Raw genomic sequence first — 17,937 nt, 5'->3', positions numbered from 1 at the left:
CCTGGGGTTGGCTTCATTGTCTTTCTTCAGATATTTACAAAAACCTGGTCATCAATAAACTCCCATTTTATAAGCCTGCCACATGATTGACCTTGGTGTCATTGTCTGCCAAATTTTGAGATAGTTCTATTTTTTAATCCAATCATAAAGCTTTTTATGAAGTACAAAGAGAGCAGGTAACAAACTGAGATTAAACTACACTGGGAATTTGACCTGTTTAATATCCGAATGTTTTGCTCTGGTGGGACATGATGCCCATTAATGCCAGTGGAATTATTCCTTGCATCACCTTCGGTGCAGAATGCAGAATGCAGAAGTGATGGTGAAGGTAGCAGGAGTCAACTTTTTACCATAGCACCCCCAGGGAGAGGGGTCTCCGGTGCAGAATAATCCAGAAACACGATGGGACATGGTGAGGGAGAAGGCCAAGCATCACCTGGAATCAACGTGCCTTGTCGTGGAACATCTTTCGTGGATCCTGTTGCATGAGAACTGACGCACTGTGTAGTAAAAGAGGAAATCAGAGTTAAAGGTCTGGGCCCATTCAAAGACCATTGGACATAGATTTAAGATGAATGGGAAGGGCAACATTTAAAGGAGATGTGCAGGTGCCTTTCCTCAGAGAGTGATGGGTGCCTGGAGAACACTGCCAAAGTTAAAGGAAAGGACGGACTTCACAGTGGACTCAATGGCTTCACATTCTGGGGAAAGGGAGAATGATAGATGGACAAGGGGTTGAGTGAAAGGGGTAACCAGGCCTCGAGTAGACATGGCCACCTCCTCCCATATGCTCCACTTCCCCTTTTCAATCTTCCTCCCCCATTCCCCTTTCTCTCCCCTCTATTCCCTTCAACTCTTTTTCCCATTTCTCACTTTTCCCCATCCTCTCTCCATATCATCTCCCCACCCTCCTTTCTCTCTTAAGACCACTTTTTTCTCCACCCTTTTGCTCTCTGCATTCCCATTTTCTCTCTCCTTTTCCATCTTTATCTCTCCATGTCCTTTCAAGGCCTGGTTACCCCTTTCACTCAACCCCTTGTCCATCTATCATTCTACCCTTTCTCTTTCCACCCCCCTTTCTCTATACATCACTTTTCTCTCTCCCTCTCTTCATCGCTTTGGTTTCTCTCAACCTTTTCTATCGCTTCATCCGTTTTCTCTCTTTCCATCTCCTTATCTTTCTCTCCACCCTTTTTCTCTTTCTTCATCCCTTTCTCTATTTCCACCCTATGTTCTCTCTCTCCACCATTTTTTTCTCTCTCCATCACCCTTTTCGCTCTCCATTTTTTCTCGCTCTCCATTCCATCTCTTCCCTCATCCCCTTTCACCCCCCACCCCTTTACCTTCCTCAGTCTCTCTTTTAATCTCCTTTCTCGCTCCACCAACCCTGTCCTTCCCCTCACACCTCCCCCACACTCAGCTCCTCAACGAAAGTGCAGCTCTGACTGTGGCATTGGCCATGTTGAGGATACAGCCAATCCTCCTCATGCAACATTGCATCTTACAATAAATTCACTCCTTAATTTTGCTGCCATTCTACTGAATGGAGATTATTCAGTGATGAAATGGTTCCAGAAACACAAAATGGTAGCAATGCACAGGAAGACTGTTTGATCCATCGAGCTAGTGTCTCCCTTTTGTAGGACAAGTGAGTCCGCTGTTGTAATTCAGTCAGCATGGGGTGCAAATCACTGTTCAGCTGTGGCTTCATGTAACCCACATAAAACAGCCCTATCTGCCTGGTCTTTTCTCCTGCATGGGTATTAATAACCTCTACCGACCAATTATAATGGCACATGTGAATGGCTCAATGGCTATCCACGTTGCCAATCACATTAGACTGGGTTGGTGCTTAAGTTGAACTCAGAAAAACACATGGGATCCACTTCCCATGCGGAGAACCCTTGGTCTCCATCCGTTTGCGAAGCTCTGTGTTGCTAGGGAGATGAACCTATCCCACATGTGACATCAAATCATGATGGGAAGGGAAGCACACTCTGGCAAGGAAGATTGGAGAAGGCCAACTACAAGGGCATCTTTCTCTTGACAAAAATATTTCGGGTATGGTCCTGTCATATGCGGCATCCTGTATTGTCACAAGCTGTTATGGCAAATGCCCACCACCCTCTCTCCCCTACCCAACTGGACCTAGCGCCACTAACTCTAACATTATATCATCGCCTAAGCAAAATTGAACATGCAACTGGTGAAGCGGATTAGCTCAATGTAACCTGTTTTTCTAAAATAGAGTAATAAGGATTAGTGAATTGTTGAACAATGCAAAAGACTATAGTTTAATATGGACAATCTATGTTACAAAAAATATCATTAATTGTTTTTAATCACTTCTCTGAAATTAACCCTTATTTACATGTTGTGTTAATGAAATGGAGATGTCGATTCGGTTTGTCAATGCATTCCGATGAGAAATAAAATTTCAAAGTGGTTGTCCCACCTTCTGTGCTTAACTGAAACTTAAATATAAATTACTGAAAGAAAACCCATACAATATGGCAAGGACAGAATGCAGGTTAGAAGATTGCCCTCCATTCCTTGCATATCTGTGTGCCTATCTATAAGCCTCTTAAACATCACAATAGTATCTGCCTCATGGCAAAGACAGGAGACAGGATAGAAGATCATTCTTATTTATTTTCTCCACAAAGAATGACAAAAAAAGATTAATTAAGGAAAAATTAATAAAAGAAAAGTTATAGTGTAGGAGAAAGGTAGCCAGGAACGTTCAATGTTGGTTTCTCCAGTAAGGTTAAAAATAAAATTGATATAGAAAGTGAACCTGGGATATTATTCATGGAAAACAAGGCGAGGTCAGATGGAGTCAACAGGTATTTTATATTGGTCTTGTCTTTAGAGGAACATGGAAGTTAGAACATACACCACAGAATAGGCCCATCGGCCCACAATATCTGTACCGACCATGATGCCAATTAATCTCTTCTGCCTACATCTGATCCATGTTTCTCCATTCCCTGTGTATTTATGTGCCTATCTAAAAACATTTTAAAATCTGCCTCCACCTCCAGCCCTGGCAGTACGCTCCAGGCATCCATCATTCTCTGAGTAAAAGACCACATCTACTTTAAATTTTGCCATTCTCACTTTAAAGCTAAGTTCTCTAGTATTTAACTAGACTTTAACTAGAGGACATAGTCCAGAACTATGTCCTCTAAACCAGAACAAAAATGTTTCTGATGATCTACACTATATACAGTATGTGTCTCATAATTTTATACACTTCTATCAGATCTTCATTCATCCCCCAGAGTACCAAAAAATACAAACCAAGTTTGTCCATCCTCTTCTTGTAGTTAATAGCCCCTAGTCCAGGCAACATTCTGGTAAACCACTTCTGCACCCCCTCCAAAGCCTCCTCATCCTTCCTGTAATAGGGTGACCAGAACTGCATGCAATTCTCCAAATGCGGCTTGATCAAAATTCCATAAAGCTGCATCACGATTTCCTGACTTTTCTACTCAATGTTCCAAATAATGAAGGCAAGCATACCATTTGTCTTCACCACCCTGTCTACACGCTGACACTTTCAGGGTGTTATGGACTTGGACATCAAGATCCTTCTGTATATCAATGTTATTAAGGGTCTTTCTATTACCTATACTTTTTCCTTACAATCAACCTCCTAAAGTGCAATACGCCATAATTACTTCAACTAAATTTCATCTGTCATTTCTCCGCTCATTTTTGCAGTTGATCAATATCTTGCTGTGTACTTTGACAGCCTTCCTCACTGTCCGTGACCCCCAGCAACTTTGGTGTCATATGCAAACTTACTAACCAACCTGCCTATGAGTATATGACACACAATTGTCACAGCACAGATCATTGGAGAACTCCACTGGTCACAGATCTCCAGCCAGAGTAACACCTTTCCACCACATTGCTCTGTTTTCTATGAGTAATCTAGTTCAGAATCCAAACGACCAAATCATTGTGACCCCGTGCATCTTTGTCTTCTGGATCAGCCCACCATGAGCAACTTGAAAATCCATGTTGACAACATCCTCTGCCCTACACTCCTTGGTCACCTTTATCGCATTCTCAAAGTTCAATGAAGTTTGTAAGACATGACCTGCCGCGGACAAAGCCATGCTGATTGTCCCTAATTAGCACATAGTCATAGAGTCATACAGCAAGCACAGAAACAGGTCCTTTGGCCCAACTCGTCCATGCCAACCAAGATGCCCCATCTAAGCTAATCCCATTTGCCCGCATTTGGCCCATATGTCTCAAAACATTTCCTATCCATGTATTTGTTGAAATGTCTTTTAAATGTTGTTATAGTACGTGCCTCAAATACATCCCCTGGCAGGTCATTCTATATTGATGTTTAATTGGTTTACCTGTGCTGTGTTGCCTCTCTGCTGAAGCACACCAACCCTTTGACATGGAGCAGAACAACAAGGAGAATAGCCAGGAGGAAGAAGAGCGTTCCCAGGAAAGAGACCAGGAGAACTAGGACCAGATGTGTATTCCAAGCACCTGTAACACAAGTAGATAAAGATAACTCAGCAATGGCCACTGGGAGAAAACACTTCCCCTCTCCAGGACCCTCAACCCTTCTGGAGATTGTAGATACTGTGGGAATCCAGAGCAAGAAATTAAAGTCATGTCAAAGTTAAGGGTGATTGTACTGAATGGTGGAGCAAGTATGCGGGCCGAATGGCCCACTGCTGCTCCCATTCACGTTCTGGTTTTACAGAATCATAGAGAGATACAGGACAGAAATAGGCCCCTCGACCCATTGAGTCTGTGCTGACCATCGATCCCCCACAAATTGATCCTACTTTAACCCCATTTTCTTCTCCCCACATTCTCATCAACTCCCTCTAGATTTTACCACTAACCCACCCATGGGGGATAATTTACAGCAGCCAACAAACCCATCAATCCCATGTCTCCTGGATGTGGGAGGAAACTGGAGTACCCGAGGAAAACCCACGTGCTCACAGGGAGAGCGCCACACAACAGCACCCAAGGTCGAATGTGGGGATTAATGTAGGATTGAACCTGGGACTCTGGAGCTGTGAGGCAGAAGCTCTACCAGATGCATCACTGTGCAGTCCAACAAACCCTTATACGCAAGATAAGTAGAGTGATTTTGTGCAGTTACTGTGGCAGATAGACTTTAGACTTTAGAGATACAATATGGAAACAGGCCCTTCGGCTCACAGACTCCGCGCTGACCAGCGATCACCCCACACACTAGAACTATCTTCCGTACCAGGGACAATTTACAGAAGCCAATTAACCTACAAACCTGAAAGTCTTTGGAATGTGGGAGGAAAGAAAAGCACCCAGAGAAAACCTACGCAGTCACAGGGAGAACGTACAAACTCTGTACAGACAGCACCCACAGTCAGGGTCGAAACCCGGTCTTTGGCACTGTGAGGCACCAGCTCTACTGCTACACCACTGTCGCCCAGGTTCAATATAGCTTGCCCACTATACACTATCCCGTAATATGTGTTTGGCCTTGCATGCTGGGGACAAACATGTGCCACCATGGGGGAGAACTCCTCCTCCATCCTCATCGTGCCAAAGGACAGTTTGTATCTGTCTGACACAGTTGTTGGGTATCAGTGCAACATCAGCTCAGGTTTGGTGCTAGGTCTCTGTAGTGTAACACAGTGTAAACCCCTCGGCTGCCGAACAGCCTCCGAGACATTATTACCGCTCCTGATCGCTCGGGAGAAGTGAGTAGTGCGTAGTGAGTAGATCGATTGCCATTTACTGCTCATTCTTAATTGCCCTTAAATTGATAGGCCTTTTCCAGTTACGGGCCTGATTGCATTGAAAAGAGTACAAAGCGGATTTACCCGGATGATCCCGATGATGGGACGATCCAGTTAGAGGGAGACGGGATAGATTGTGTTTGTTTATGCTCGAGTGGTGGAGAGTGAGTGGGATACCTGATCAGACAAAATTACAAGTGGCAAAGATAGGGTAAATAATAGGAAACTTTTCCTCATGGCGGAAGTGATTAAGACTCAGGGACAGAGGTTTAGGTTGAACAGGTAAGAGATTTTAAGGTATTGTCATTGAATTCTCCCATTTTAGATAACCACTCAATCTGCACCTCACTATTCTTCACCCTCTCTTCCCTGTGCTCCACACTTTGTTCTCATGATCTCACCCCCCTTTTCCCTCCCCTCTTTCCCTTCCTCTTGCTTCACAATTCACTCGTCTTCACTCCTTATCATTACAACCTTTTGTCTTCTTTTCATCTCTGGCCTTTGTCCACTTCTCTTCATCTCTGGCCTTTGTTCACCCATCTGCCAATCAACCGCCTCCTTCCCCCTCACCTGTATCCACCCATCACTCGCCTGCCTGTCTTTGTCCTGTCCCCACCTCTTTTCTAGCTTTCTCGCACCGAGCAGAATCAGGGTCCCGACCCGAAAAGTCACCCATCCATGCCTTCCAGAGATGCTGCCTGACTAGCTGAGTTACTCCGGCAATTTGTGTGTGTTTTAGAGGAGGTGTGAGGAAGAATGTTGTTCCCTCAAGAGGGCGGTTAGGATCTGAAATGCACTGCCTGAGGGAGTGTTGAAGTGCGAGACGCAGAGTATTTACAAAGTATTCGAATGAGCATTTGAATCACCAGGGCAGTGAAGGCTCTGGACCAGGTGCTGGTAAATGCCAGTAGTACAGATAGGTACTTCATCAGAAGGGCCTAGGGTCTGTTCTTTGCTGTACGACTCTATAATTCTGTGACTAATTGATATTTCTGGAGTCACATGCCAGTTGGACCAGGTATGGACAGCAGCTATCTCCCTGAAAAACGTGAGGGAACCAGTTGTCTTCTTGGAACAATTGTAGTTTTGTGGTTACAGTTACTGAGACCATCCTTTTATTTTAAAATTCCAGGTTTATTTATAAATCAACTCATATTCCAGGTTTATTTATCAATTAAATTCCGTGTTATATACCAGTCTTCACCATAGAGGGCACTGCAATATCCCTATGGTAACAGAGGGGCTAATTTCAAATAACAGGGAAGAACTTGAACAAATCTCAATCAGAAGGGATAAAATATTAAAGGCTAAAAGTGTACAAATCGCCAGGGCCTAATGGCATGATCCCAAGGGGTTTAAATGAAATGGTTGGAGACATGGTGGACTCATTTGCAGAGATTTTACAAAATTCATGAAATGCTGGAAATTTGGAAAACAATGTGACGCCCTTATTTGTAAAGGGAGGAAGGCAGAAGGCAGGGAACTATCATCCAGTTAGGTGAACATCTCTTGTTGGCAAGCTGCCAGAGTCAATAATCAAAGGAAACAACTAATTGTTTGGGAAAGCTGAATATTATCAAACCTAGTCAACATGGTTTAATGGACAGTGAATGAAATTGAGGAGAGGGAGATTTGCTGCAGAGAACCGGTTGAAGTCACAGTCATAGAGTCATACAGCATGGAAACAGGCTTTTCGACACACCACGTCCGTGCCAACCAGTGGGCACCTATCCGTTTATTCCCCTCTTCCAGCCTTTGATCTGTAGCCTTGTATGCCTGGATAATTCAACCACGCGTCCAGTCGGTTCCTGAATGCTGTAGTGTATTCAAATTTCCAAAGGGCATTTGACCAGCTACCGTGTAAGAGGCTGCTGCATGAATTAAGAACCAACGGTCTTGGAGGAAGTATGTTTGCATGTACGGAAAACTAGTGGACATGGAGGGAACTGAGACTTGGAATAAATGGGTCTTTTACAGGCTGAAAGGATGTTGCTGGCAGAGTACCCCAGGGATTGGTTCTTGGCTCTCAATTGCTTACTATTTCCATTAAAAATCTGGAGGAGGGACAGAAGGTTTCTGAATTGGCTGATGATTAAAAAATAGATGTGTCGGGAGCAACTGCACATGCTGGTTTAAATTGAAAACAGGCTCAAAAGGCTGGAGTAACTCAGCAGTTCGAGACCCTTCTTCGGATTGAGAGTCAGGGAAAAGGAGAACGTGAGATATAGACGGCACTGAGGTGAAATGAATGGAAGATAAAAATAGATGTTATGTGGTGATGAGAACATTGTGATTTTGCAACGGGATATAGACAGCATGAGTAACTTGATGAAAATGACAAGTGGAGTTCAATGGAGCATCAGAGGCTGAGGGGGATCTGATAGAGGTAGTAAGTATGTATGAAATATACATAACATTATTTATGATTTAGAATGATGAGACATAGTTATGGTAGACAGTCAGAATCTATTCCCAGGGTGGAAATGTCAAAGCCTAGAGGCCATAACATTAACTTGAGAGTGGCAAAATTTAAAGATATGTGGGGCAAGTTATCTTGTACAAAGAGTAGTGATGATTTTTGGGGGCAGATACTATAATGGCATTTAAGAGGCTTTTAGATAGGCACATGGATATGGAAGGAATGGAGCCATATGCAGGCAGAGATGAGCTCAATTTAGCATTTGGCACAGTCATTGTGACTGAAGGACCTATTCCTGTGCTGCCCTGTTGTATGTTTTGTGTTCCAATGTGGGGAAGTGTGAGGTCATGCTCACCAGTTAGAGGAATCAAAAGGTGAATATTGTCAAAATGAAGAGAGACTGCAAATGGGCGAAGTTCAGAGGGATCGTGGTGTTCTAGTGCACGAATTACAGCAAGTTAGTAGGCAGGTCCAACTGGTAGTTACGAGGGAAAATGGCACATTTGCCTTTATTGCAAAGGGGTCGGAGTTTAAGAATAGGGAGGTTGTGTTCCAGTGGTCCCAGGTGTTCGCGAGGCCTCACCAGCGCACAGTTTTGTTCCCCTTACCTAATAATGAAATAAAGTAGCATTGAACACTGTATACAGGAGATTCACAGGCCAATTCAAAGGATGAGAAGGGTGTCTTATTAAGGAAGGCTGATCGGTTTGCATCTGTATACTCTATACTTTGTATGCATCTGTATACTTTGGAGTTTAGATGAACAAGGGGCAATCTTATTCAAACATACAAGGTCCTGAAAGGGCTTGAGAGAGGAGATGCTGGGATGTTTCCACTGGCCGGACAGTCTTGAACAAGGGGACATAACTGCAAGATATGGGGTCAAAACCAGAAAGCTGGAAGATCTCAAAGCTGGAAGATCTCAGCAGGTCAGGTGACAAGAGGTGTAGACTGATGTTTTGGATCGAGACCTTACAATAGGACTGAGTGGGAACGGGATAAACCATCAGTGCATAACAGTACGAGAATGGTGGGGAAAGTGGGGAGGGGTGGGTCAGAGGCTGGTAGGTGATGTGGAACAAGATGATGGCCAGATGGATCCAAATGGGGGAGTGCAGGAAATGGGAAAGGGAAAGAAAGAGAGAAAACTAGGTGGATTGAATGTGTGTGGGAGGGGAACACCAGGGAACGGGTCTTCTAAATCAATCTACCAGCTTTCTGATTTTTGCTCCATATTCCAGCATCTGTAATCTCTTTTCACTTCTTTGCAGAATAAGGTGCTGGTCATCTAAAACTGCAATGGGCAGACGTTTTCTCTGAGAAATCAGTTAACCTCTGGAATTCTCTGCCCCCGGAGGTGGTGGATGCCAGATTAGTATTAACTTTAAGGTGGAGATAGATAAATATTTGAAAGATCGAGGAGTAGAGGGTTATGGGGAATGGGCAAGGTTGAGAGTTGAGCATTGATTAGCCATGATCACAACAAATGCCAAGAAACTGTAGAGAGTTGAGGGCACAGCCCAGTCCATCATGCAAACCAACCACTTCCATCCCTGCTGTTAACTCCATATATATTTCATGCTTCCACATAATCAAGGATCACTTATACTCTGGTCATTCTCCCTTCACCCCTCTCTATCCGGAAAAAAAACAAAAACTTGAAAGCACTAAGAAACCACATTCAAAAACAACTTATCTGCTGTTATCAGACTCTTGAATGGATGTCTTGTTTGAAAAGGATATAACACTGATCTTCCAATCTACCTCATTGTGGCACTTGCATTTTTTTAAATTATCTGCACTTCCTATGTGGCTGTACTGCTACAGTCTGCACTCTGATTATTTATTCTTTTGCACCACCTGATGTACTCATGTATAGTGTGATTGGGCTGGAGTGCACATAAAACCATGTTTTTCACTCTATCTCTCTATATGTGACAATAATAAAGCAATTCTCCAGCTCCTATTTTCTTGTGCTCGTGTGATGTATTAAATTCCTCTAATTTGATTTCTCCAACTGCCTTGGTGAGAGTTGAACTCACACCTCTGAGCAATATTCTAGACTCTTAGACAAGAGTTAAGATGGAAATTCAACTGGGAAAAGCATCTCAAGTGTCCATATCTGGGACCAGAGGGGAAGCCAGATCATTTAAGTTGAAGGCCAGCTTATTTTGGCCAATGTCAAAGACAAGTAGTTGGTTCATTCAGCAACAGTGACATCCATGTCCATTAATGTGCTGATTGGGGCACTTGGAGATGGTTCAGAGTCGAAGCGTTGGAGTGGTTTAGGTGCCAGGTATTGGCCAGACTGATTTCATGCCCTGGAGACACAAGGAACCGCAGGTGCTGGAATCTTGAACAAAAACAAACTGCTGGAGGAACTCAGCGCATCAGGCAGCATCTGCGGAGGGAAATGAACAGTCGATGTTTTGAGTCAGTACCCTTCTTCAGACGAACGGACTAGAGGGGAGAAAGCTGGATGAGAGACATAGGGGTGGGGCAAAGGCTGTAAGTGATAGATGGATGTAGGTGAAGGAGGGTGGATTGGCAGATGGGTGGAGTAAGTGAAAAAAGGCTAGAAGGCCTAAAAAGGAGACAGAAGGTTGTGAGATAAGAAAAGAAGAAGGTGCAGTTAGATTGAGCGATTTGGGTATAAGGATACATGGGAAGGGAAAGAGATGGGATAAAAGAGAAATAAGGGACGGAGATGGGAAGATGAGCATAAGGAGGAGCTGAAAGGAACACAGTAATGGGGTGGTGGGAAAAATGTGTATGCAATGGGGAGAGAAAGAGATGTGGGGATAGAGTTGTATGACTTGGATTTGGATAATTCAATGTTTATAATGTTGGGTTGTAAGCTATCCAAGTGGACTAAGAGGAACTGTTCATCCAGCTTTTATGTGACCTCACTCTGGCAGTGGAGAAGGCTGAGGACAGAAAGGTCAATATGGGGATGGGAAAGGGAGTTGGAGCAGTTAGCAACCAAGAGCACCAGCATGCTTTGACACACAGCGAGCCGATTTAGAGGAAACTGATTTTCCAGGTAAAATATAAATAAAACCAGACAGCCTGTCCAAGCATGGACCAAAGAGCCGAATTCCAGAGGTGAGGTGAGAGGGATCCCTTTCAACATCAAGGCAGCATTTGAGTGCGGCATCGAGGAGCCCTGGTAAAACCGGTCAATGGGCTTCAAAGGGATAATGCTCCAGTGGTTGAAGACATTCATCACACAATGGAAGGATGTCATGGGAGGCGCAGGTCAACCATCACTGTAAGAGTTCCTGGGCCCAACTTCAGTTGCCCCATCAATGACCCAAACAGCATTTAGGCATGTACTGATAGGTGGCAAGTAGGACTGGCAGCAAGGGATCTAGGTAATGACTGTCTCCAAAAAGAGAGAGTGTTTAACCATCTCACCTTGACTTCAGTGCATTACCATTGCTGAGCCTCCCACCATCAACATCTGGGGTTACCGACCACATAGACACTGACTACAGGAGTAGGTTAGATGTTAGGCATATTGGGCGAATGATTCTCTCCTGACCTCCCAAATCTTTTCCAGCATCTACAAGGAGCAAGTTAGGAAAGTGATGGAACACTCTCCACCTGCTTGGACAAGTGCAGCTCCCACAACAGTCAACACCGTTGAACATTAGGACACCCTCCATTTTTATCGCACCATGACTAGGTGGGTGCCATCAACAAAATGCACTGCAGTTACAAAAGCAAGAGGTTCCACAGATATTTGGAAAGGAATGATTTAACAAGGATATTTGGTCCTGTGGAAAATCAGACCGGGGAATTGATAATGGACAATAATTAAACAACTAGGAATTAAACAGGTATTTTGCATCAGACCTCTCCATCGGGATCCCAGAAATAGTTCTGCACCAGGAATTGGAAGAGAGGGAAGAACTCAGGGGAATCGTATTAACCAGGGAAGTGGTGCTTAGCAAATAGTTGGTGCTGCAGGGTAACCTGTCCCCAGATCCAAACAGAGCCTGCTGAGACATTTCAAAAACTCGCCAGATTCAGGAGTGGTTCCATTAGTTTGGACAGAAAGCAGGAAACTACAGGCCGGTTAATGTATATCTGCCAAAGGGAAAATATTAGATGTCAATTTAATTTTGTTTAGTTTAGAGATACAGCGCAGAAAAAGGCCCTTTGGCCCAGCAAGTCTGCGCCGACCAGCGATCCCCATGCACTAACACTATCCTACACACTAGGGACAATTTACAATTTTACTGAAGCCAATTAACCTACAAACCTCTATGTCTTTGCAGTGTGGGAGGAATCTAGAGTTCCCGGGAAAAACCCACGCAGGTCAGGGAGAGAACGTATACAAACTCGGTACAGATAGCACCCATAGTCAGGATCAAACCTGGGTCTCTGGCACTATAAGCAACTCTACGACTGCGCCCCAATGCCACTGTGTTATTAACAATACTATTTCAGGGCACTTAAGAAAACTCAAGATTATCAGCCAGGCAACATGGTTGTGTGTGTAAAAAATGTTTGATCAATTTCTTGGAGTTTTGTGAATAAATAACACGTGGATCAATGGGATCTGGTTAATGTATTGAAACTAGATTTCCCGAAAGCATTTGATAAAGTTCCACATCAAGGGTTACTGTGGAAATTAAAACTCGTTGTATAGGATTTAATATATTGGCATGGACAGAAGGTTACCTGGCTCATAGAAAACAGAGTGGCGTAAATGGTGTCTTTCTCGGGTTAGCAAGATGTGTCACCGGGATCGCTGCTGAATCATCAACCTTTTATAACTGGATGAAGGTACCCAATGTGTTACTGCCAAATTTGCTGGTGACACAAAGATAGGCAGGAAAGTAAGTTTGTGGGAGGATGTAAACATACAGTGAAGAGATATGGATGAGTTAAGTGAGTAGGCACATCTCTGGCAAATGGAGGATAATATGGGAAATTGTGAAGCTCTACATTATTGCTGAAGAAATAATAACTGTGTTCATTATCTAAACAGTGACAGATTGCAGCGCTCTGAGATGCAATGGGATTGTGGTATACTGGTAGTTGGTTCACATTAGCCACTAGGAAGGTGCAACAAATAATTAGGAAAGCTCACAGAATGTCTTGGTTTATTGTGAGGTAAATTGAACACAACAGTTGGATGGTTCTGCCTTATTTACACAGGGCACTGGTGAGGCCATGTCTGGAGCGTTGCATACAGTATTGGTTATGTTATGAGAGGGTTGGTAGCAGGATGGACGTGGAGATGATATTTCCTCGTGCAGGAGAATCTAAAACTAGGGGTCACTGTTGAAACATATAGCATTGCGCATTTAGGAAGGAGATAAGACAAAATTATTTCTCTAAGAGGGGTTAGGGTCTTTGGAACAAAGTTATTCACTGCATCTCGTTAAACATGTCAATAACAAATCAACGCCAATACCAACTCTCTTCCTTACAGGGCTGAGGGAGTAATGCTTAAATATTTTTAAGGCAATAGTAGGGTAGATTCTTGATAAACACGGGGGTGCCTGGACTGCAGTGTTGAGGTTACAGTCAGATCAGAGGCATGTCTTTGTTAAAAGGTGAGCAGACTCGGGTCAAGTAATACACTGAGATATATTTGCCCAGGCTAGTCTGATAGCACCTCCTACATGCACAACCTCAGGGCAGCAGGTGCATGCAGACACCGCCACCTGTAGCTTCCCATCCAAATCACACACCATGTTGGAAACATATTATTTGTCCATCATGGTTGGTGTGTCTAAATCGTTAATCACTTATTGTACTCAAGAGCCTTGTGGATGTTTCGGAGCGATTTGGTCAGGCGCTGCGTAATGGATATTTGCATATTGTGATATCAAAGTGAAGGGAAATGAAATGAGCAGGTGCCCATGAGGCCACTTGGCAGCTTCACTTGCTCTTGCTTGGAGCACTTGCTCTGTTTCTCTCTCCACAGATGCTACCTGACCTGTAAGGTATTTCCTTGTTTGATCGGGGATACGGACTGCACTGGGAATACTGGCACTGATTGTCCATTCCCCATCGGAGGAGACTACTGAGAGCCACACTTGGAGTGTTCCCTTCCCTGATGGGGGAGAATGGAGCAGTCAACTTTTTACAACAATCCAAGAGGTTTGCGATTGTCCTTACTGAAACTTTTCAATTTCTTGGCATTTTTATTTTTCTGAATTCAAGTTAAGCGACTCCCAAGGTGGGGTTTGAAGTCATGCCCCTGGCTGCTAGTCCAGTAACCTGATCACTACACTACACTCCCTGTATTTTAGGAAGGAAAGATGAATTGCACATACTTGGTGTAGTGAGCTCAGTTCCGTTTTGGTCGATCTCTTCAGTGGTCACGGTCAAGTCTGTCTCATTCCTGGATTCCTCGCCATTAATTCCAGTCTCATTCTCCCCACTCCTAGATGACTCTTCAGGCTGAACCTTCTCACTCTGACTCCAGGAGATCCCCCCCTGTTTTCCGCTCAGCTTCGTGCCGTCACGAGATGTCCCTTCATTGTCCCCCTGTAAATCATTCCCAATCCAGGATTTGATTCCATCTTTTTGTTCCTTCCCATTCTTGGAAGTCCCTCCATGGTTCATGTACTGCACACTCTTCTTTGTGGACACATTTTCAGTGCTTGCATTTAAGTCATTCCCAATCCCGGAGATGTTTCCCCTGGTTATGTTCCGTTTGAACGCATTCCTGGCTGTTTCTCGGCTGGTTTCATTCACCTTAATCCCAGTGTTTGATACACTTCCAGACACTTCATTCATATTCTTGGACAATAAGCCATTGGTTTCATAGGACCTAAATATCTTGTCACTGCTTTTACTTTCTTTCCCAATCCTGGAGATGTCTCCGCTTGCTGCCTTTTGCTTAGCCGTATTTCGAGCAATTTTGTTACTAGCTGTTTTCAATCGTTTTTCAGTCCTGGGCACTATATAAGCAGCTCCATTCATCTGCCTCTCTATCAAGGATACGTCACGGCTGGTTCCAGTCAGTTTACTCTCATTCCAGGATCTGACGGAAATGTCCTCATTTTGCATGAACCTAATACTGGATGCCTCGCCCTCTTTTCTATTCCGTTCATGTTCATCCAATGAAGTTTCTTCCTCAGTTCCACTCTGCTCAGTCCCATTCCAGGTTATTTGTCTGATGCTCACATGATTATTCCTGAAGCTCGATGCCTCTCTGCTCGTTGCCGTTACATTAGAAGCGTTCCTGGAAATGTCACTTTTGGCTACAGTCGATGATTTCTCTCCGTTTGTTGCAGTCAGCTCATTCCTATTCATGGCTATCTCCCCACCGGCTCCATTCACTTTGCTCCCACCTCTGGCTGGATCTTCAGTGGTTTCATTCAACTGATTTCCATTCCAGAATGCATCCCTATGAGTTATATTCGTTTTAGATGTGTTGAAGGATATTTCGGCACCAACTCCTTTCAGCTCTCCACCCATTCTGTTCAGTTCATTCCCACTCCTGGAATCATTTTGATTATTTCCAATCTTGGAAATCTTTTCATTGGTTACGTTCAACTCATTCTCAATCAAAGACGCCGTATCATTGGTTCCATTTTGCTTATTCCCAATTCCTTCCATCTCTTCTTGGGTTCTATTCAATTCCATCTTGTTCCTTGGTATTTCTCCATGAGTTTCACTCTGCGTTTTCCCACTCTTTGGCTTCTCATCATCTTTCCCACTTATTTTCTGCTGACTCACTGATGGTGGATGTTTGGCTCCAGTCAGTTTAGTCCCGACTCTTGATGCCCCCGCGTTGGGTTTGCTCGGAGTATTCTTGATTGGTGATGTTTTTCCACTGTTTACTTTTTGTTTGGATGCCTTTCTAGATAGTGCGTAACTGGTTGCTTTCTTCCTCATCCTGGAGTTAGTGTCATTGTTCCCACTGACAGGTTTCTCTGCACATTTTTGATTTGGTTTGGTTTTGATCCTGCTTCCCTCTTCACTGGGGCCATTGAGTTCATCATCATCCTTGGATAGTTCTCCACTGACTCCAATCGACTGATTCTCAATCAATGATGAATCTTCATTCATCACACCCTGACCATTCTCAGTGGTATATATCACCCAATCTGAACCATCTCGGTCTGATAATTTCCTGGATATTTTACCATGTTTATTTCCATTCCAGTGTATACCTCCATTGATTTCATTCAATGGATGCCCAATAAAAGATCCATTGGACTCACTCCCATTCCCGGGCATCTCTTCAGAAGTCCCATTCATCTGATCCTTGTCACAAAATATATCTCCACAGGATCCATTTTGTTTCATTACATCTCTGGCTGTTTCTTCACTGGTTTCATCCAACTCATTCCAAATCCAGGATCTCTCCGCAGTGCTAAGGTTTTGCACTGAGACATTGCTAGATATTTCACCACTATTAATTACTTTCTCAGTCTGGCCTATTTCATCATTGGTTTCCTCTGGTTCATTCTTGTACTGGGATAAGCCTTCATTTGATCTATTTGGATATACTTCATTCATTACTAGATTCTGTCCAGTTCCACTGGGCTTTTTCTCAACTCCGCATCGATCTATAGTTGTTTCATTCCCATCACTTCCAACCGAGGTTGGTTGGCCGCTGGTTCTAATCAATGCTACTGCCTCACTGGTGCCATTGAGCTCACTTCCATTCCTGGCAATCTCCCCACCATTAACAAGGCTCTCCATGTTCCCATCAGTAACATTCAATTGCTTTGCATTCCAGGAATCATCACCATCGGTTGAACTTTGCCTGGATGCATTCCTTGGTATTTCGTTGTTGGATCCTTGCAGTTCATTCCCAAACCAGGGTAAGGGTTCGTCAGTTCCGTTGAGCTCATTCCCATACACGGATCCATCTCGAGTAATTTCACCAGGATCAGTGTTGTTGGATACATTCAAATGACCAGTACTTAAAATGCCTGAAGCATCTCCATTCACCTCATTCGCAATCCATGCCGTCTCAACTCTGGTTCCATTCACCATATTCCAAATCTGTGAACTATCATTGGATTCACGCACTACATTCCTAATCTGTGAACTGTCATTGGATCCATGCACCACATTCCCGCTCTGTGAACAATCATTGCACCCATTCATCACATTCCCAATCCATGGAGTCTCTTCATGGGATCCACTCATCACATTCCCAATCCATGGAGTCGCTTCATGCGATCCATTTACCACATTCCCAATCTGTGAACTATCATTGGATCCATTTATCGCATTCCCAATCCATGGTGTCTCTTCATGGGATCCATTCATCACATTCCCAATCTGTGAACCATCATTGGATCCATGCACCACATTCCCAATCCATGCACTCTCATTATTCGATCCATTCACCATGTTCCCAATCTGTGCACTATCATTGGATCCATTCATCATATTCCTAATCCATGGTATATCTTCATGGGATCCATTCACCATATTCCCAATCTGTGAACTATAATTGGATCCATGCACCACATTCCCAATCCGTGGAGTCTCTTCATGTGATCCATTCATCACATTCCCAATCCATGTATTCTCTTCATGAGATCCATTCAACACATCCCCAATCCATGGAATTTTATCAATGGATCCATTCATCGCATTTCCAATCCATGGAGTTTTATCAATGGATCCATTCATCGCATTTCCAATCCATGGAGTTTTATCAATGGATCCATTCATCGCATTTCCAATCCATGGATTCTCATCAATGGATCCATTCATCGCATTTCCAATCCACGGAGTCTCATCATTGGAGCCATT

At 43.8% G+C, this 17,937-nt stretch overlaps 1 protein-coding gene across 1 annotated transcript in view; it reads right to left on the bottom strand.

Annotated features, from left to right (window-relative positions):
• Positions 1–442: 442 nt before the first annotated feature.
• The window catches only part of LOC144597072 (uncharacterized), a 28,914-nt gene continuing 11,419 nt past the window's right edge, over positions 443–17,937 (bottom strand). The window contains exons 4-6 of the mRNA XM_078405987.1: positions 14,487–17,709; positions 4,380–4,518; positions 443–500 (exon numbers count right to left, since the gene is read on the bottom strand). Coding sequence (XP_078262113.1) covers positions 443–500; positions 4,380–4,518; positions 14,487–17,709 — 3,420 coding nt within the window. The remainder of the gene's footprint in view (positions 501–4,379; positions 4,519–14,486; positions 17,710–17,937) is intronic.

Source organism: Rhinoraja longicauda, chromosome 9 (genome assembly GCF_053455715.1).
Source record: "Rhinoraja longicauda isolate Sanriku21f chromosome 9, sRhiLon1.1, whole genome shotgun sequence".
In the NCBI taxonomy this organism is placed as follows: domain Eukaryota; kingdom Metazoa; phylum Chordata; class Chondrichthyes; order Rajiformes; family Arhynchobatidae; genus Rhinoraja; species Rhinoraja longicauda.
Note: the sequence above shows the minus strand (reverse complement) of the source record. Positions and strands in the feature narration are given on the sequence as shown.